At 43.3% G+C, this 21,087-nt stretch overlaps 1 protein-coding gene across 2 annotated transcripts in view; it reads right to left on the bottom strand.

Moving 5' to 3' along the window:
• The window catches only part of sh2d3ca (SH2 domain containing 3Ca), a 57,590-nt gene that overhangs the window by 6,315 nt on the left and 30,188 nt on the right, over positions 1 to 21,087 (bottom strand). For both annotated transcript variants that reach the window (XM_084383773.1, XM_084383774.1), the window contains 5 exons: positions 7,320 to 7,448; positions 3,488 to 3,637; positions 2,366 to 2,643; positions 1,215 to 1,342; positions 754 to 1,126 (listed from right to left, as the gene is read on the bottom strand). In XM_084383773.1, the coding sequence (XP_084239899.1) occupies positions 754 to 1,126; positions 1,215 to 1,342; positions 2,366 to 2,643; positions 3,488 to 3,637; positions 7,320 to 7,448 (1,058 nt within the window). The remainder of the gene's footprint in view (positions 1 to 753; positions 1,127 to 1,214; positions 1,343 to 2,365; positions 2,644 to 3,487; positions 3,638 to 7,319; positions 7,449 to 21,087) is intronic.

The raw sequence follows: 21,087 nt of genomic DNA, 5'->3' as shown, positions 1-21,087 counted from the left end.
ACCACTGGACACGTCGACAAAGCTGTACATCAGCAAACCACACCAGAAGCACACTATTTATGTTCTACCCTACATGACACTTAACATTGGGTCTAACCATCACGTCCTCATCATGCTGCTTTCCCTTCAACCAGCCGACTCACTCTGGTGCCTCCGACATAAGCGGCTTTTACTGCCTTAACTGTCAATTTCCCCAGTAGTGTTAACACTGACAGTAATCCCCCTGCGCCTAAATTTCACAGGGGATGCTGACATGACCAAAGCTGCTGCCTGCTCCGTTGCTGCTGCCAACTCAGTGTACCTGACCCTTTTCCTTTTACGAGCCTCATCGGCTGTGTCCTCCTGTGGCATCCTAAGCGCAATAAAATACAGTTTGCGCTGTGTCTCTGACCACAGCACAGAGTCTGCCCTCAGGCTGTTTCCCACAGGATTATGAGCTGTTTACTCAAGTCTGTTTTACAGTCTCCGTTCACTCATAGCTCCACTGCAGTGCTGAACCCCCTTGCCCATTATGACAAAATGTCAGCAGGTGTAGTGACCTTCGAACACGCTGACTTTACATCCTGAGAGATTATGCTTTAGTTGTGTACTGTTTCCAGACTTTATCTAGGTATATGATTTCAATATTAAGAATAGGTCATCCTTCTAAAAAGGTAAACAGTTTCTCCAAAAGCTCTCTGTGGTGTGAGTCCCTTCCATAAACACAAAGTCCAAGTCTGGAAGCCTAATCCTGTGTGCTTGTGTGTCTTGTACCTGGATGGTCTGAACGAGGACGCTGTCTCCACCTGTGGGGCGCTGAACATCCCCTCGCCGTCTTCCCTCGCTCCCTCCTGCCTCCCTTCTTCCACCCGCAACCGTTCCACGTAGCCCTTGGCTGGGGGTTTAGGAGGCCCGGCGGGGCAAGGTCTGAGGTCACAGTAGCTCCCTGCTGTTTCTGACGAGTGCGATTGGTAGCTGGGGTGATGGGCGGGCGAGGAGTGTGCCGAATGGGAGGTATGTGCGGGATGCTCTGGAGGGTTGGTACCGGCTGACGGGCTGAGCTGAGGGTCGCTGGAACGACGCATCACGGGGGAGGGCGGGACGACGGCCAGCATGCGGCCGCCAGAGTGGGCTCTCTGCCTGGTGACTGAAGACAGAGAGAAGAGTGTCAAAATGTCTTATGGAAGCTGTGTTTGTGAATGTGAGGAGCAGAATACTTTATTCATGCGTCTTACTGGCACTGTATGCAGGAGAAAGTGGGGTTTCCCCAACTGGGGACAAGGGGCAGCGATACTCCTGGATCTGGTCCATGCTCATCGCACAGTTCCGCATTGCGTCTTTATGGTGGTGGATTGTCGACGGGCTGCAAAGACAACATTTTTAGGATGTTAACAATCTTTGGGTGTTGATATGAAAGCTGTCGGTGCTGAAGGGAACCTTACGAAGCGGTGCAGTTCAGCATGTCACAGGAGTGGTGTTGTTACTAATGCAAAAACGATGCTAGGGAGACATTTTAGTTGGAGCAACCTTGAGGGCAGTTCATGTGCTTGTGTTATTTATGAATTGAAACCATGTTTTGGATTTTAAAGCAGGGGCAGACAATGTCGTTCAATGTGGCCTCTTGGGAAAAAATAAAGGTGCAATATGTAAGAATTGGCCACCTGTTAAACTTATCCAAGTAAAAGGGGGCAGCATATCACCAGAGTCACTGCTTACTGCTGCTGGCTGAAGCTGCCGTTGACTACTGAACTCAGTTAGCCATGAAGCTAGCTTCATTTTTAAAAATATTTTCAACTGAAATTCTGACATATTGCACCTTAAACTGGAAAAATCCATTAACACAATTTTTTAGTGCATTGTAATGCTTAATTATACCATTTTCACACATCTTCCACTGTGTCCTTGGCATTGAATGCTTGCTCAAACTCCCTGAGAGGCTCCCATTTATTTCCACTGTAAACAACATCATTTGTCTGCTCCTCCTTTGTAGATTCAAGTTTCAAACAGCCCTTGTTCTGCTTGAAACTTGAGGGATCCAGTGCACGAGTGAGTCATTTTGCAACTTCACGCTGAGGACACGTTGCTACGGGAGGTGCTATTGGTGTGTGTGAAGTGAGGGGACTGCGGGAACGTGGGAGGTAAGCGTAGTAGTTTAGTGCTCAAACACAACACAAGTGTCACACACTAACACACACACGCACAACCTGCTGTTGGGCACAGGTTCCGGCTCTGGTTCTGGTGTTGCCACTGGCGTCCTAACTGGACTGGGACTGTCTGAGTCACTGATTATGTATGTGACATAAAACAAGAATGAAACAATATGAGGATGACTGCAAAAAGAGTTATTATTGGCTCTTCAGTTCCTCTCCTCTTCCTCCCGGCTCACCTGTGAGGTATCATCTTCTCCGTCGTCAGCCCATCTGTCATGGTGACGCTCCTCCTCTTGATGTACGCTCCCCTCTGACTGGACGGCGAGTAGGCGGAGCCTTGCTTGCTGTTGGCCAGAGCGAAGGTGGCCTCCAGGTAGCGCAGAGGGAGCGTCCTGCTGACTGGACAGTAGATGTGGACGCCGCTGGACTGGGAGACCGGCTTCCGCTGGCCCACGTAGAACCGCACCAGCTCCTGGACCGAGTCGAAACTGTCGGACTCCAACATATACTGCACCTGGGGATGAAGAAAACAAGAGACTTAAGGTAAAACATCTGTTTGTTTTGTGTTTTTGCAGAATGCACCATGAATATAATGAAAGGAGCGCAGTTGCAGGATTTTTTCTTCTTCATCTGAGTTCTCCCTTGTGCCAAAATCAATCACGTATCACTCCAGAGAGGGAGCACAAAAGCGGGATGAGTGGGGAACACAAAATGCTTTTGTTCCACTTTAATTCTATAATTTCTATGGTGCTTAAAACCAGTTTACCAGCGCACAATAACCAAATAAGTGCTCTGCGCAAAACTAAAATTGAACAGAAATCAGCAAAAAAAAAAAAAAAGGAGAATTACGGTTTGGAGGCGGACAGAGAGACAACAGAGACACAGCTGGTCAACAAGGCACACCTGCACCAAATTAGCCTGCCAGTGTAACCATCGCCATCATGAGCAACCAGATAAAACAGGCCTCTTCAAATGGAGGACGGATCTTGACTTGCCAAACACAGGTGTAAATAATTACAAGAGGGGAGTACAGAAGATTGGGAATTAAAACCTAGGACATTTGTGTCACAGCTTTGGTCTCTTCAGAGTCATTACATAAAGCTGACTCATTGGCAGAGTGCTGGCTGAGAAAACTAAATGACAAGCCAATGTTTTTGGTTACACCTGTGCACTTCCTGCTCCCACCCAGAGAAGGACTGAGAGAGGATAGACAACAACAACAGAAGATCCATCTCCACTGTCTTTTCTGCCCACAGAGCATAAAATAAATGCAAGGCACCAAATTTAGGTCAAAGGCCTCAAAAAACAGTTGGCAAGAATCGCTGAAACAGACAGCCAGTCAAAGCATCGTCACGTACCTTGGTCTCGTTGGACTTGACCAGGACTTTGCTGATCTTGAAGTGCAGCACTTCATTATCCCATCGGCAGGTCAGCACGAAGTCGCCCACGCTGGTCAGAGAGTCGCGCACGAGGAAATCTCCATTACGTAAAACCAGAGTCTCTGACACCTAGACAGAGGAAAAAAAGAGAAGAAAATGGTTTTAAATTAGTAAAACGAGACAAAAGGCTTCAATCCTAAAGAGCTGAAGGCCAACTCGGCTCAATGAGTTCCAGCATGAGTGTGAATATTTTCTGTCTGACACTCTCTGACTGTTGAATAATTGAATTTAGAGAATCGTGATTATTTATAACAATGCCTCAGGACACTTCTGAACAAACACAACTATCTCTCCGGCTGCCAGACTGTTTGCATTGGTAAAGATGGATAAAATGCCAGCGACAATGGCCCAAATGACTGTCTGAGGACACATTTTATCCAGTTCAGCGCTAATGTAAAAATGAGAATTATTGGGAATTGACTGACAAAACAAGCAAATCAAGAAAAGCAATCTCCACATTCATGGTCAATGAAACAGCTTCAGGCTGCACATATTGCTGATGCCAAACACTGCAGATGTTGGTGAAGATTCTCAGTCATCACTGACAAAGTCGACCACATGCGACCTTAACGACTCTGTAATGGTTCACGGCCACTCCAGTTAGTTAGAAGTGAAGAGGCCTCTTGGATGAGGGGTGAAACATCTTCAAGAAACTGAAACAAGTCCATTCGTCTATGATACAGCACTTAGAAACACACTGCAGATGTGGCTCTGGTTTCTGTGAGAAAATATTGCGGTTTGATCACCTCACGCTGAGACTTCAACATGTTTCTGTATGTGGTGTAGTTGAATATTATTTCTGGCCGACATGATTCAGTCAACGTTTTATTAAAATAAATGTATAAAACAATTATTATACAATTAATTAGTTTGTGTTTTTTTAGTCAGTAATTGGATAAACCACAACATCAAGTCTGTTTCGCAATTAATTGTGGGTAATTAAATCAGTAAAGTCTGCTTAAATCCAAGCGGACTCTCTAGAAGCCTGCAGAAAGTCCGCTTGAGGTCCCTTGTGGACTACAGACTTCCCGGTAAGTCTGCAAGAGCAGTGAGGTCAGGATATTTGGATTCTGCCTGAAGGTACGCTGTTAATTTCAAAAGTAGAATTTACATTTAAAAATCTTGTAGCAGTCTGTTTCCTTGATTTTTTTTTTAAGCAAAGCCACTGTATCAGATTTTTACAGTGTTTGACGCTTTAACTTGCAACTCAACATGGGAAATAAGGCAGTGATCGTGCAGTGCAGCACAAGTTAAATAATGATCCACACCAGCAGGGGGCAGTATATGCACAGATCAAAAGCTGAAATCAAGTGCAGGGTCCTTGTTTCACTCCAAATTTCTCAACATTTTGAGTTTTGTTAGCTTTTTTCTCTGACCTCTCACTGCATTTAAGAATTTTCATGTTTTACGCTGACAAGCTTGGAACAAGACAACAGGAGCAAAAGGAAAAGCCACAGATGACTGAAAGTCTTCACTTTAAATGAAGGAAGAACAGAGCAGAAGGGGGCGGCAGGGAGGAGGGAAGGACAGGCTGTAAGGAAGCTGATTTACCTGCTGAAATTTAGTCACTAAGTATTGTTTTGATAACCAGGGGGCTGAGGGTTTCCCCGAGTCTGCACAGGGGCAAATCCATGAATCCATGAATATTTTATGTAAATGAAAAGAGGAAAGACTCACAGATGGCTGATTTGAATCTGTGTCTGTGTTTATGTGCGAGACAGAGAACAGAGGTTGATCAAGAGACACAGGATGTGTTTATGAACCAGGACCCTCCACATGTGCATGCAGCGTGTGTGTGTGTGTGTGTGTGTGTGTGTGTGTGTGCTGTGGTGTGTCTCTTTGTATCTGTGTCTCAGTCACCAGCTGTGAAATGCAATTGCGTACATCAGCAACACGCGCAGCTGTCTGTTTGGCAGAGTTTCTCCCCTCCTCCTGAACGCTAAAGCAATTTTCGACTGAGCTGTGACAGATGATGGGATTCAGTAATCAGTGTCATTCTGTGTGTAAGGCATTTAAACTGTGCTTTCAAAGCCAAGAGACTTTGGCCAAGTAATCGCTCAACTAATACTATCGGTTGACAACCACATCAACCCACACAGAAATACTATTATGTTTGTGCTTTTGTCCCGTCTCATTCTGGCTTTTTAAAAACATATCATGTAATGAGGGGATAGAAATACAAACCACAGCAGCAATACAGCGCTTTCAGAATTTATTTATGTATTCGTTTGTTTCACTGCCAAAGGGACTGAGAGACTGCAACATGACGTTTGAGCTTTTTATGTTATCTAAGTGGGCTTTTTGATGATTTAAGGTTTGAAAGCGGATCATAAAATAAGTTTGGGTTATTTTTAAGTATGAAAGTTTGCATGTTTCAGATGGTTCCCCGTCCTAACACACCAGATGAATGGGTTGATGGGTTTTTACACTGATTGTTCTTGAAATATATTGACATAAAACCGAGGGGGGGGCTCTGTGCTCTTTTTCCTTTTTTTTGGCTGCTCTGAAGTCTATGCTCCTTGCTGAAGCACTGACCAAGTATCTGTGACACACACCCCGTCATCACTCCTGAGCTTTTAATCAGGCCGTGCACAGTGACACACACAAAACACACACTCCTCCCTGTCCGATAAACAACTCTGTTTGACTGCATATGAAAATATAAACTGATATTTAACTGAGGAGGAGGAGGAGGAGGAGGAGGAGGAGTGCTGCTGCTGCATCCCTCTGTGTGTGTGAGATTCTCAGTCCGTGGATCAGGTGGGACGGGTCATAAAAGTATCATCCTGATCAATAACGGGTGGGATGAGAGGGGAGAAATACGTCCTTAATGAGGAAAATATTAATGACATTTCCTGCATCGATCCTCCAGCAGCAGAAACGATATGTGTATCTATACATCAGCATGAGAATCTGCGCACAAGGATATAAACAGCTGATATGATTCGTTATTTATTTAATGAATCATTTTATAACTACAGCTGTTAGTTTTGTTGATTAAATATGCCACGGTATGTGTTACAGGACATTACTGCGTGCATGGAAATGTTTAAAATAACTGAAAGCAGCCTCTCAAATCATAAACTCAGACTGAACATCTCGCTGTCTGAATAATGCGCTTTTCAAATAACAGGAAACAGATTGTGCCTTTGACTGCCTCAAGAGAGCAATCCGCCAAGCCTGACCACACCTCACTTTAAGACCAACATCCCCAGGGGCGCACAGGTCTATTTGTGATATTCGGGTTTAGACTCGGACGAGGGCTTCAAATGTTGCATTACAGTCGGGCTTATTGTCGGGTCGGGCCTCTACGTCATGAGCAGTTCATGGCCACGGTCTTACTTTTCAAGCCTGTGTGTGTTTTTTTCTTAAAAATCCCTGAAACAATTAATTGATCACAGAAATAAACTGAAAATGCTGAAAATTTGACCAACGATCAGTCAACTCAATACACATACATGTTAATATACGTATGTATACTTTACTTTCGTTTGTATATTTAATACTTAAGTACATTTATTACCAGAACATTACTTTTGACACTTAAGCACATTTTATATAAGATACTTGAAGAGTTTTACTCAAGTGCTATTCATATGGGTGACTACATGTCATTTGTGTATGCCAGGGTATATGCTGGGACATACTGTTCACAGGCAGTGTGTTACCACCCATCTGTTCTCAAACATCCAGTAGTACTGCATGTGCATGTACACAGATTCTGCAGTGTACCTTCACAGTGTGTGTTTACCTCTCTGGGTATGTGTCCATGGTACCAGCCATGGCTCCTGATGTCAGCAGCGCTCAGTTTCAGCTCCTCCTCCAGCTCCTTCCGCAGTTTCTCGGGAGGAGACTCCAGCAGGTACTTCTCTTTGGAGAACTGCACGGAACAAACAGGAGAGGAACAACAAAACGTGAGCGGGAGTGAGTTTACACAAGGGACTCATCACATGTAGCAGTTCATTTGCACGGAAATGGAACATAGATTAGACGCACGTCTCTATATATAACCATTATTCATCCAGTTCAATCCCATTGGGATTAGGAACTCATTTTAAAGAGAGATTTGAGTGCGTAAATACATTTATGACTACATAAAAGTCTGTAATTTTGTAATATGGGTGTATGGTTCCGAGCTACAGCAACATACACACAGATATGCACGAAAACACACACCTGTGTTACAGAAGGCAACACTGCAGGGAAGCAACAGTGTGTGCTGCCTTCCACACGGGCATGCACACACTCAGTCGGGCACAAACACTCCAAACACAAGAAACAATCCAATCGACCCTGACTTGATTACTAAGAGGCTGAAATCATCATGTGTAAGCCCTCATTGTTCTCATGTACTGCGGAGACCTAGCTTTAGCATTTGAGTGTGGTCACTGAGGATGGAGGATGGGTTGCAATAATGCCAAACACACACTGGCACGCACACAAACACACACTCATTCACAAAATCCACACACAGACACGACGGATCCTATTTCAGATTTCAAAGCTTCGTACTTCTTTGCAGGAGGGGAGGGCGCATGGGTGAAATCTGGGTTGTAAAACATGAAAATAAATTCGGCTGAATATTTTCACGGGTATTTAAAATGCGCCCTCCAGCTGTGTGTGTGTCAGAGATAATGATAAGGAGCACGCGTCGAGCTTCTTCGGTGTTACTGAGACCTGGATTGGTTGAATCCACCACCGAACTCTGAGGGGAAAACTCAAAAATGCTTGATTTATCCACAGTATGATGAACTCAGCAACTATCTGTGTAGGTGGGGAAAGAGAATAGGAAAATCCCACACTGGGACCTCGCCATACCGTGAAGACACCGTTAACAACCCATGATTGCGGAAAGATTGAGTTCAGCTAGACGCTCTCAGACGAGGCAAACAGAGGACACACACTAACACGAACTCTTACACAAACAACCGCACAACGCAAGAAATCCACACAGGAATAAACAGCGGGAGGAAATCATCTCGGCTCTGCCAATATGAAGAGAAATGAGACTGGAGACCAAAATAAACAGTAAACAGCCTTGTCGCTAAGGCTGCCCTGTCGTTCCTCCTAATATTTTCTTTCAATCTCCTTCTCTCTCTGGCCCAGTGTTGTTCTCCTACTTTCTCTCAGTCACACTCTTTTCCCTCTTGCCCACAGTTCCTCTCATCATCCCCCACAATCATGAAGTTTCAGTAAGTTGTTCGACTTTTGCTGAACGAGACAGACCGAGAGAGGAAAGCTGAGGCAGTAAAAGAGAGTGAGGATGGGAAACGGTGATCTGTGCGTGTGCGGAGTGTGTTTGCACCTACCCGCACGAGTGTGTGCGATACGAGGAGGCTACAAGAGCCAAACAATCGATCTTATCATCTCCAGGTCACTGCGAGACAAAATTATTAACTTCCTCCTCTCTCCCCCTTCTCCTCTCCAAACCTCGGGGGAAGATGGAGGAATATCGCCACGGAGGCTCACTCTCCCAGATTAGATTTGAGGTGTGTGAGTGTGTATTAGTGTGTGAGTGTGTGTGTATGTGAAGAGGCCAATAAAAGAGCAGAGGGGTCAAGTGTGCAGTTATTGCTTTTCCTTGTCTCCGTGGAAACCCAGGAGAGGCCTGCCACTGAACTGATGCTCAACAATGAACTTGGTGTGTATATATGTGTGTGTGTGTGTGTGTGTGTGTGTGTGTGTGTGTGTGTGTGTGTGTGTGAATATATGGAGGGGTTATGGGGCAAATTGAAATGTCAGCAGGGCTCTATTTATGATACGGTTCATGGAATAGGCTGACATCAGAGGGGCCGCATTGAAAGAGGGAGGAAAAATGGACGGACAACGAAAAAGCGATTTGACGAGGACTGACACGAAAAACATCTGTATTGTATTCTAATGTATGAGGGGGGAATAGAAAACATGCCCCCCCCCCCCACACACACACTGGTAGGCATCAATCTTTATCTATCCCATGTTTATATTGCAGAGACATCCCTCTTTGGGGCCATTTGTACATATCGTATGCCTGTTGCGCCGAGAAATGTATTCCCCTCTTCACTTCAACTCAACTACAGAGTGTGTGATGGCGTGTGTGTGCTGTGATGGCAGACACACACTCTCCTCTTAAAGAGAGAAAGAGGTGCGAGGAAGAGAGAGAAGAAGCAGAGATGCAGCCAGAGCCCAGAAAAGGTGAGAATAAAGAAATTCTATTCGGGAGAAATGTGTTGATTGATGATAAATGAGGAATAAGCACAACGGGAGACATTTACAAAATCAATACATCTGCAATTGAATAACTATGATCACTAGGTGTTCACCTCCCTTAAAGGCCCAATAAGCTAAGTCCTTGGTTACCATAGCAACATATTATTATGTTTGTTTGCCCGTTGGTGTACGCAGAAGAGTAACATCTTCCCTCTTTAATCAGTATTACTGCTTTTACTACTCTTAATACATCTGCTAGTACAACTATTTCTGCTATTACTACTGCAACTTTAACAAGTACCTTTACTACTACTACTATTTGCTATATACATCAGCAAACGAAGTGGCAAAGAACTGAAAAAACTGAAATACAAACGCAAATCCAGGCTCAGTTATTTACTATGTTGTATAGCGTACAAGCACATGATCATATTTCCTTTGAAAGGTACGTGATATATCGAGAGTATAAACATGGGAGAGGATTCATCAGCACAACAGCCAGATCAAATTTATGAACCAAGACACAGGCAGACGGGAGCAGACAGGCAGCGGAAAACAGTCAGAGACAGACAGAAAACACAAGCAGCATACATAAAGACAAAACATCAGACATTCAGGGTGGCGCGGAGGCAGACAGACAGACAACGGTAAGTCATTAATGTAGACAGAGAGGCAGACACAATGGCAGGAAGACAGGTAGCCCATTAGCAGATGAGAGAGTTTAGGCAATTTAGCAGCTGATGCAGGACTTTGCTTCCCTGGGGAGACGAAGAGAGGAAAAGTGATTGGTGTGTGTGTGTGTGTGAGTGTGTGCGTGCGTGTGTGTGTGTATGTGTGTGTGCGTGCGCACATGCAGGACGTGCATTCATCCGTGCAGGCGTGCGCATATGTGTGCATATGTGTGTATGTACTACATGGGTGGCACAATTAATGGATGGGGCTCTATTTTTGGGTCGGAGTTGGAGAGAAAGTAACACCGGGTTACCAATGATAAAGCATCGGTCATATAAAGCCAGCCTTAGATATATTCATTATAATCTGGGTGTAACGTATAGTTTGTATGGGAGGAGGTGAGTCAGGGAATGTGCAACAGAGGTTAGGGGTGTGCATGTGTGAATCTGAGTTATAGATAACAGCACAGTGTGATCCATCACCTAATTTACACCAACAAGCACTTGAGCCGCTTTTCCTCACAGCGGGCCAATTAGACGAATTCGACTGATGACATCACCACACCCTCACCCGAGTGAAAATTGACACCGCTATCACTCAACATCAGTGGGAGAAAAAACGGACCACCTAAAAGGAAAATAAATGAAAGGGATGATAATGGGGGAAATTCTAAATGTATGCACATATTTATACATATATTAGCCACACGCACCCCTTTTTTAGCACGTCCTGTGAGTGTGTGTGTGTGTTTGCGGTTCTTGGTCTTGTTCTGTTGTCTGTCTGAAGCTGAATTGATTATTTTATGTGTTTATTACTTTGTCCAGTTTGCATATTCGCTGTGTTACTTCTTCTCCGTGGAAGTGCGAGTGCTTGCACTTCTAAAATACGCTTAAAGGTGCACTATACTACTTTTTTATGCCTAAACAAACTCTCTTTGTTTCATGACTGAATAAACTGAATAAACAAACTGACCTTAAGGACAACACAGTTTCATACTGTTTAACTTTGTTTATATGTGGCGGACCCTGCCACCTTTCTAGCTTCAAACAGTGCTCTGGGGAGCTTATTTTTCTCTGGGAACAGCTTGTTTATTCGGTTATAGAAAAGATAAATATTTCTGAGTTTGTATTATTCTCTCATTAATATTGTAAATATTCAAATTGTATGTTTGAATTTCTTCCTCAAAACTACATAGTGCCCCTTCAAATAACATTTTTTTACTCAAACCAGTAAAAGGTGTGGTTTGGATCAAATTTAGAACCACGGTATTTACACTTAACCCAGTGGGGTGGAGTGTTAACTCTGGCACATATCAGCATGTCGTTGTTTGTGGTCGAACTACTTTGTTTGCTAATTCTTCCATAAAGAGCACAAAGCCAAGCATCTTGAGCCGAGAGCGAGAGTGAGCAAGGCATGAATGAGAAATGAAATGGAAGATAATTGCAGGCAAGTATAAAAACCTGCAGGGAGGAAAATTAAGGCTCTGGCGTTTACCAGCGTGGATGCAAAACACATCCCGACAACAACAACAACAACAACAACAACAACAACAACAACAACAAAAGCACCAACAAAGAAGAGGAATGCATCCTAAACAGGCTGCAGCACTTTAGATCTGAGCTCATGTCAGAATGCATCTTCTCTCTTTTTCAGCTCGTGGGCTAGCCTCTAACCCCGTTGTCATGGTAACGCCCCGAGTGGTGGTGGCAGCGGCAGTGGGGGGAGGAACGGGGCTGGGTTTGGGGGGGCCACACACACACACACACACACACATTGAGGTCAGGGGTCCAGTTCTTGAAGAACCTTTCTATCCCTTTGATCTGCTTTCTCTTTCTCCTCCTCTCAGCTCTACGTCTTCTCGCTTCTGGGGAGTTACAGACCAAGATTACTGCATAAAGACCCCCGTATCCTCCTATCTCCTGTAACACACACCTCCACACACACATGCACACACACAGAGGCACATTATAGGGTTTTGTGTGTACATACGTGGCCAATATCACCCCTCTCCAGACTGTCATAATCCCTCTGTGCCCTCCAGCCTGATTTCTACTGTTATATTCACACTGGTTCACACGGGTATAATAGTCTTTACCACACATGTAAAATGATATGAGCATCAGAGGGTGTGCTGGTAACATTAGATGTTTAATATTCACTCTTTATTCTTTCTAACAAAGGTGAAACTTGCATTGAATGAAAGATAATGAAACTTAATTTGCGGTGGTGCAATAAAGAAAGCTAAATCGTGTGTTTTACAACTTTTATTCTTGTTTCTGACAATAGTCAGGACGAAATACAGTATACACTGGGGAGTAGTTTCAAGGTTTGCTTGGACCACAAGTTGGAAATCTTTGCTTTGTAAATGATAGTAGGGTTAGTTAGTTAGTTAGAATGGTATATCAAAGAATATTTTTAAAAATACTCGAAAGCAAAATGTGAATGAAATGAGGAACTAGTGTTGAGAGAGAGGAAAAATTGGATATATAATTCTGCTCAGGCCCAAAAAGAATGCACCTAAAACTTTTTGAACCAACTTGGGTTCAGCTCAACCTGAGCCCAAGCCCAAAACACATCTGGAGGACTGACGGTTTTCTACCTTTTGAGCCAATGGAAACACCGCTGCTCTTTTTCTCTGTTTTCTCTGGTCACGTAGCACCAATTTCAAAAGTACTTGCATCTTTCCACAACAATAACAGCCCAGTTTAATGTAAGGGCCATCTTTCCAGCGGTGAAATACCTTTTTGTTAATGATCCCTTTAATAAAAATGAATTTTTTATCTCCTGTACTTCACAGACGTGTCCCTCAGATTCTTTAATGTATGCGTTGGCCTGTAAAGGACTCCCACCAACCCTGCTCAGTCGATATCTGATAATGAAGCAGAACCAGCTCAATGCCACTGTAATAAAAAGGCAACAACAATAATTCAATAATGATTCTTACTGAAATATCTAGCTTGCAATATTTTTTAACTCATGACACAACATCATCAAATCCTCAGCCTGTGTAGTATACTAGATAACAGTGTAGTAACAGTAGTTTCCTAGTGCTGGCACAGTAATCCTCATCACATGACTCCCATCTTGCAGGTGGTCCGTTGAGAGTCTCCAATGATCAGCCCCAGTGATGCAGTGGATAAATCAGCTGACTCACATGGTATTTATGAGATGCTGTTTCCTGACACCTGTGCTAACTTTGACTCACCATGCTCTTATAAGGTGAAAAATGGTGGTCGTAATTAGGCCGTCTGCCTGTGGAGCAGACTTTATAACACAACACATTGTATAACATGATGTCATGTGAAATAAATTCAAGAACATAATAAAATGAAGCCTCACTGATTCATGTACATGGGAATGGAGATAAATTAAACCCAGAAGTGTCCGTAACCTGTTGGGCCCCGAACCAGGACGAGAGTCAAAGCTTTGGGCTGCAAGTAAAAACCAAACGGCCTGCGATAAAAAAGCTATTTATACTTTGCAGTGTTTTCACACTTTTTTCGTGCACAAGCGCTTGTCACAAATGGGATTCACCAGGAACAGGATACACAGAGACAAAAATAACAGTGCTGATGTCTCATAAGATCAGACACTAGAACCAGCTCTCCAGACAGGGACAGAGTGACGACTGGTGGAGAGACACAGAGAGAATATGAGACTGATTACAGTGACCTTCTACTGTCGTTAGGAGTGAGTGTCTCCCACAAACACACACGTACACTCACAGAGGACGTTCACCCCTCGAGGCAGCTGGATGCCGATAAATATCCTTCTATAGAAATACACACACACACACACACACGCACACACACTGTACAGTATATATAGAGCAGTGGTGTGAGCTGTCAGTCAGTGTGGTGTCAGAGAAGAGACCCCCTGGATTGAGTGACAGCTGGTGGACAGGATATGACATACAGCTACACTCCCAGTGAGACCGCAGGAAGCACAGTGCCGCTCTGCACAGCACGGCTCCTCTCTGCCATCTCAAAAGTGCACTCTCCTTCTGCTGTACATTTTTTGCTCTTCCCTACCTTCTCCCCGTTACTATCCCCGCTTCCCTTCTCTCAACCCCATTCTGTCTATCGGCTCAATTTCAAGAGCCTTAATTGAAATAAAGCAAGGCTGGGCAGTACGGCCTTTAACTAATATTGCAATATTTTTAGGCCGTATTGCGATACATTAAGATGTATCTCAGTATTGCGAAATCTCCTTGAAAGCGCTTCATAAATGCTGTGACCGGGTAAAAAAAAAGTTGAAGCATTATAATCCAATAATGTTCAATTATGGGATCTCTTTTTAAAAAAAATACTGAATGCAATTTTTTTTTTAAAGTCAGTAAATGAGTGTTTTCTCCTGTCCTGAGAAAGTACCTGTAGTCCTCCCCTGGGGCTGAAGGTACAACCTCCACCAATCAGAGGAAAGGGCAGGAGACTCAGCCTGAGAGACACCACCCAGGGGAAAAGAAAGTCCTGAATTCACTCTCCTCCGCACATAAAGCTTAATTGCTGTGGCAATTAAACGTGACCTTGATTAACATATCAACGTTTTTGTCGACCCCTCTCTCGTGACGTCTGAATCACGGTGGCAGGAGCATAAATAGGATTCTGAAAAGTGAGGGGTGACACGTCCCTTCCCCAGTGGAGATGACGCCCTTGTGTGAAAGTAAAAACAAAAGCGAATGCGCCCAAAATGTCCGTTAGAATCATCCTTTGCACTGTGGCACAGTGTGAGCCACGGCTTCTGGTACATCTCTGCACATTAGGTCAAACCGAGCTGAACCGAGAGGAAGCTCTGCAGAGTCGGTCTGAGTAATAACCTTTAAAGCTCCAACACTGAAGCCTTGTCTATTGAACACAATTGTTAAGCTATGACCTCCTCCTGCGTCCCTAGACGTCATCAATAATGCTTAAAATCTTGTTGAAAGCAATATGAATGAAGGCTACAACTATCAAAATAAAATAAAAGTTGCAAAAAGACCAATTTTTCTTTAATATATTAATGTATGTATCCGCCTTTGTCTCTGTGGACCAAACCCATCTTCCTCTCTGTCCTTCTCTGACTCCGCCATTCATATTTTAATGTCTCTTCTTCTGTGAATCACTTCTTTTTGTTTCTGGCTCAGAGACCCACTGAAGCACTTCATCTCTCTATTCCTCTCCCTCTCTGTAATCAACCTGGTGAGCTATTTTATGAGAGGTACCGAGTGAAACACAAGAGTTTATGTGTGTGTGCCAACAGATACTGTACAATATATACTGACAATCAGCTGCCGAAAGGCCTGAATGTCCTCCCTGGATGTTTCTTTACTGCGTGTGAGTGTGGTTTTGTGCATTATTGTTACGATTCCTATGAATGTATCCACACTACCCTCACTCCTGCGAACTGAATTGTATATTTTCCGGCTCATTTATCTCTGTCTTTTAACAAGCTGTTGTTTAACGGCGTATTTGCACACAACAGCGCTGTTGGCGACGATGAAAGGGAAAGAAGAAAAAAGTAACCTAGACATCACAGAGATGCAAAAGGAAACTTTTTTTATCCCCACAAACGTGAACAGACTGGGAAACACTAACACATAAGCACACATACACACACACGCTGCGCGAACACACACACACACACACACACACACACACAGAGGAGCGGAGAAGATTTTAATGATGTTTGGCTGCTAAGTACGATTCCTGACTGCACGCTCCCCCCTCGCCTCCTGACCCTTGGTTTCTCTCTGCTAAACAGGCCTACAGGCTACACACTCTCTGACACACACACACACACATGCACACACACATTCTTAGGGGGAATAACATACATTTCCCCAAAGCATCCGCACAGACACAAATCTTCTCTTTCATCGCAACACAACAAACAGAAACACAAAAATAGCATGTATACAAACTCTGTATAGGGATACACACACACACACCCGCACAGTCAGACACAAGTGTACACACAGGTAAAAATAGAGCTGACAGAGTTTCAATTTGCTGATAACGTGTTTGGTTATTGATGTCACCCAGAGCGCGATACAGATCCTGATTAGAGATTACACAGATTCAATTAGACGTTTCTCTGGATGAAATTAGATAGCTTGCATGAACCTAATTCAATTTCAATTAGTTTAATGCGCCTGCTAATGACGCAGCAATGCAGCCACACACATTGCGTCGCTGTTATTGGATACACATACGAATTTAAAACCAATGACTCACCCGGTGATGAGAGCACTACAGAGTGTAGCACATTGAGGAGTCTGATCAGAGCCGGTTCTCTTAAAGGCCTTGAAAACATTTTTTTTTTTCAAGCAGCTTCTGACTGGTGGGCTTTGTTTCTTAAATTGAACAGTTTTTGGTTGTTTCTAATTAAATGTACTGGATTTATTTTTTTCTACTCTTTAACTTTTTTAAATGGGTGGGGCTCAGTTGTAGGAAGGTGATGTCAGCAACAGTTAATGAGAATCTGATGAGAGCTGGTGTTAAATGCCTAATAATTGGGAGAGCTGTAAGGATTAGTTGAATAATAAATAAGTCAATCCAAAGCAAATTAACTGACAACTATTTTGATGATCAATTAATTGTTTCAGTCAGTTTTTAAGCAAAAATGTCAAACATTTGCTGGTTCCGGCTTCTTAAATATAAAAACTTGCTGGTTTTCTTCATCATTTATGATAGTAAATGAAGAGTCTTTGGGTTTTGGACTGTCTGTTGGACAAAAGAAACAATTTGAAGACGTCACTTTAGGCTCTGGAACATTTTGATGAGTATTTTCCTAGTTTTCATGGGCTTTAAAAGACGCAGTTTGTGTGCATTTAAAATTTTCACCTCTTATATATACAAAAAAGAAAGAATGGAAGCTATAATTTCCACAAAAGAAGCCTAAAGACTGCATTGATTCTGCCTGACTGATGTGAAAGTATGCCTCATTTTCTTCTTTAATGTTCAGGAGTGTAGATGGTGCGTCTACACTCCTGAACATTAAGATAAACAGGACAGAGCTGTTTTCCGCTCTATGGCTATAAAGGAACAATTTATTTAAAAAAAATCAAAAAACTGCCAAATTCGGATATAAAACAGCAGTGTTTCAGGCTCTCTTCTGTTGATTTCACTCATAAATATTCACATACGGAGCTTTTAGAAAAGAAAAACATAGAAACAAAACAAACTGTCTCTTTTTTTAATTGCCCACAATCTGCACAACTCCCGCATCAAAAATGTGTGAGAGAGACGAGGAGAGTATGATGATACAGTGCTTGACTGCAGATGTCTGCTATCTGTCTGTTTATAACATGGAAACACTCTGCTGCAGTAATGACGGGACGGACAGATGTCCAACGCAAGATGCCACACATAAAACCACCGCACGTAAAATAAGACACACACACACAAGTACACATCTTCACACCCCACTCCCTTACTGTCGACTCAGCAAATGCCACACCTATAGATGCTGTTGCCATGGTAACGCCATACCCTGCATGCCCCAGCTGGTGTTTCCCTGAGGAAAAATGTATGTGTGTGTGTGACAGAGAGAGGTTAATGTGCCCCATGTGTGCTTTGCTCTGTCATGTGCAGTGGGGTGTACTGAAGAGGAAAACATGGCTGGTTTGGAGCAGTTATCACGGCGTCCCATTGTGTGCGTGATTGTGTGTGTATGAACCTTCTCTGTGCTTTCACGGGCAAAACGGTGAATGGAGATAAAAAGCGACTAAACTGTTTAGATCAACTTTACATTCACAAATGTGCCATCAAAATCTGAACTCAGTCCACATGAATTACAATTTGATAGTATAGCCGCAACGATATCTGAAAACAAAGTTACGGCACCACCTCGGAGCAAACACATACTCTGCGGCCCACTCACTCACTCGGCCTTTTCACTATGTTCTCACAGTGACTCATGCTTTAAATTTACACACATTACAGCGTGTGGTGACCTGGGTGTCCGCCAACATGGCTGAGAGGGTTTGAAAAATATTAAGTGGTCACATTTGCAGCTCTCAGGCATGTTCGCTGTCACATCACTCATCACAGGAACATACACAAAGAAGAATTAAGATGTAGCAATAGTCCGATTTAGATGAATGGGTAATCTATGATATCTATAATCTATGACATAACAGCGTAAGTGGCTAATTCACCGTCACCTTGGCATTACGTACTTTGCTTTTTGTGTTAACAGACCGAACTTCTCACCCGGCAGCAGTGATCCAGAAGTGTATTGCAGGGTGTGTCATTACACTGTGATGCCATAGGCGGGTGTGGTTACAGGCGCAACGGGGCACGCGTTAAACCACATAAACTTAAGTCTCTCTTCATGATTGTAAACTGTTTCCAGGGTCAGTAATGAACTCCATATGCAGTTTTCTTTAAGTAGATAACGTTTTGGCCCTCGAAGGTCTTTTGTCACACTTTCTAGTCCACTGTCAGTAATCAGCACTTCATTACAAGCCCTTGGTTTTCGTTAGCAATCCATGATATACACCAAAATACATGTTTTAGTGCCACACCACCAGACAACAGAGCAGCTTCTCTCCTCAGGCTGTAACAGTCCTCAGTTCCTCCTCAGCACTCCGCCACAAAAAGTAGTTTTAACTTTATGACTAACCCGGCCCGTATCAGTCGGAATCTTACTATTAATCTCTTATATTAATATGAATAACTATATTATTTACACAGAAATTGTCTTCTTGCTGATAGTGTTGTTTGCCTGGAGGCATCACTATTAAACTGCAGTATGTTTAACATCCACCTTAGCTTACTTAAAGGCTCCTGTATTTATGCCTTTTTTGGTGCACTGCTACATTTCTTGCAACTGTCAATCAAATACTGTGAAATACAGGACTGTGTATTGCATCGCCCATGTGCACGACTGCCCTTGTGCACAAGGCACAAAACTGGGACCCACTCAAAAAACATTGCTCTGCAGCACAACGAGTGGTCAAAAACTATATATGGTACCTTGAAAACAGACAATTTATTAATGTTTTATTAGCCATATTTCAGAGCTTTTGGCGGACAGTCTTTACTGATCACGCAAGGACACATCACACCAGACAAAAATGAACCTTAAAGGGTAATTCAAAACCTGGTAGTCGGAGTACGCAGTGTTTCTGGCTTTGCATCTGCACCTGTCGGGGGTGCTGTCATTGTGTTTCTGTTTAGATGCTGCTAACGGCGCGAGAGATTTGGCAGCTTGCTCGTCATGCGATTGTCCCTGACAATGTCTTATATTCTGCATCGCACAGCAATGGTTTCAAAATAATTCCATGTCAAGATAATAAGTAACCTCTGACTGGCAGCTGAACCAACCCTGACATCTTTCCCGGCTGGCTAAAGCTCGGAGTAATCAAAGAGGATGGAGGCTCTGCTGTTCAGTCATTCTGCCGGCCTTCCTCTCATACTTCACTTCTCCCTCACCGCAGTGCAATTTATAGACAGCTCGGATGTACACACACACACACACACACACACACACACACACACACACACACACACACACACACACACACACACACACACACACACACGTCTGACTCATCATATAGCTTTCCTTTACTTCGCTGCTTCATTTTCCACCACTTTTATCATCTTTCTCCACCAGACATGCTGATTTCCTCTGCGCTTGTTAGCTTTTTGTTTTCTCCATTTGAATATTTACTCTTCTTATCTTCGTCCTTCTTCGTTCGTCTCTTAAAGCGCAGAGCTGGGAGAGCCGGAGAATAATAAGCGGAGCGGAGCTGATCCGTCCGTCTCATCACTCACCCTTTCTCTCTTAATATGTACTTTATTATCCATTACCTTTCTCCTCCTCCATTCCTTTATTCCTCCCCTCACAACTCTCCTCCATCCCTCCTCTTCCGAGTCAATCATCTTCTATCTCTCCGCTGCCAGTTCATCTCTCCCTCCCCGCTCTAACCTGCCATCTCTCAACCACATATCATATCATTCCCCTCTCTGTGCACTTTCCCTCACCGATCCACTCAGCCGGGCTGTCAGCATGGGTGTGTAGCTGTTTGCGTGCCTGTGTGTGATTGTGTGTTCATGTAATACAACAGCAGGAGCATCAGCTTGTTCCATCAGCTCAACAGTGAGAGTGAGAGGGAGAGCAGTGATGCATTAGGAGGCAGAGGGACGGAGATAAAAACGCCGTATACAAAATTAAGAATAGCGGGCATTTAATCAGCCGTTCCAGAAATGTATATGAATATCTTTTTATTGAATAAAAAGTGTTACGTGAGTTTCATTTGAATTTCTAATTTTGGTGATTTTGACAACCCAATCTACTAAGGGTATATGTATGCATTACAACATGCACATTTAACTGGGAATAGTATAGAATAGAAAGGAAAGCTACTATATAGGCTAGTGTTAACTTTATATGTTTTGCTTTGCAGGGAATGTTTGACTTTGTCTCAGTCGCTGCTCTATTTATAGAACATTATCTAAATCTTTCATCGCTTTAATTTCATCTTAAAGGCACAGCTCTTCCCAAAATGAAAAATACTTATTTTCTCTCTTTTTTTGGAGATATCAGCTGTAAAGCTGTCTGCCTTCTCTCAAATATAAATATATAAATATAACTGTTCCATTATATTCAAGAGCAGGCAGCCATCTCTGATATAGCTGATATTTCACACCAAAATAATCTAGTTGGATAAA

The sequence above is a fragment of the Pagrus pagrus genome, assembly GCF_965226575.1.
Source record: "Pagrus pagrus genome assembly, chromosome: 19".
Lineage (NCBI taxonomy): Eukaryota > Metazoa > Chordata > Actinopteri > Spariformes > Sparidae > Pagrus > Pagrus pagrus.
This window is presented reverse-complemented; position numbering and strand designations above follow the sequence as displayed.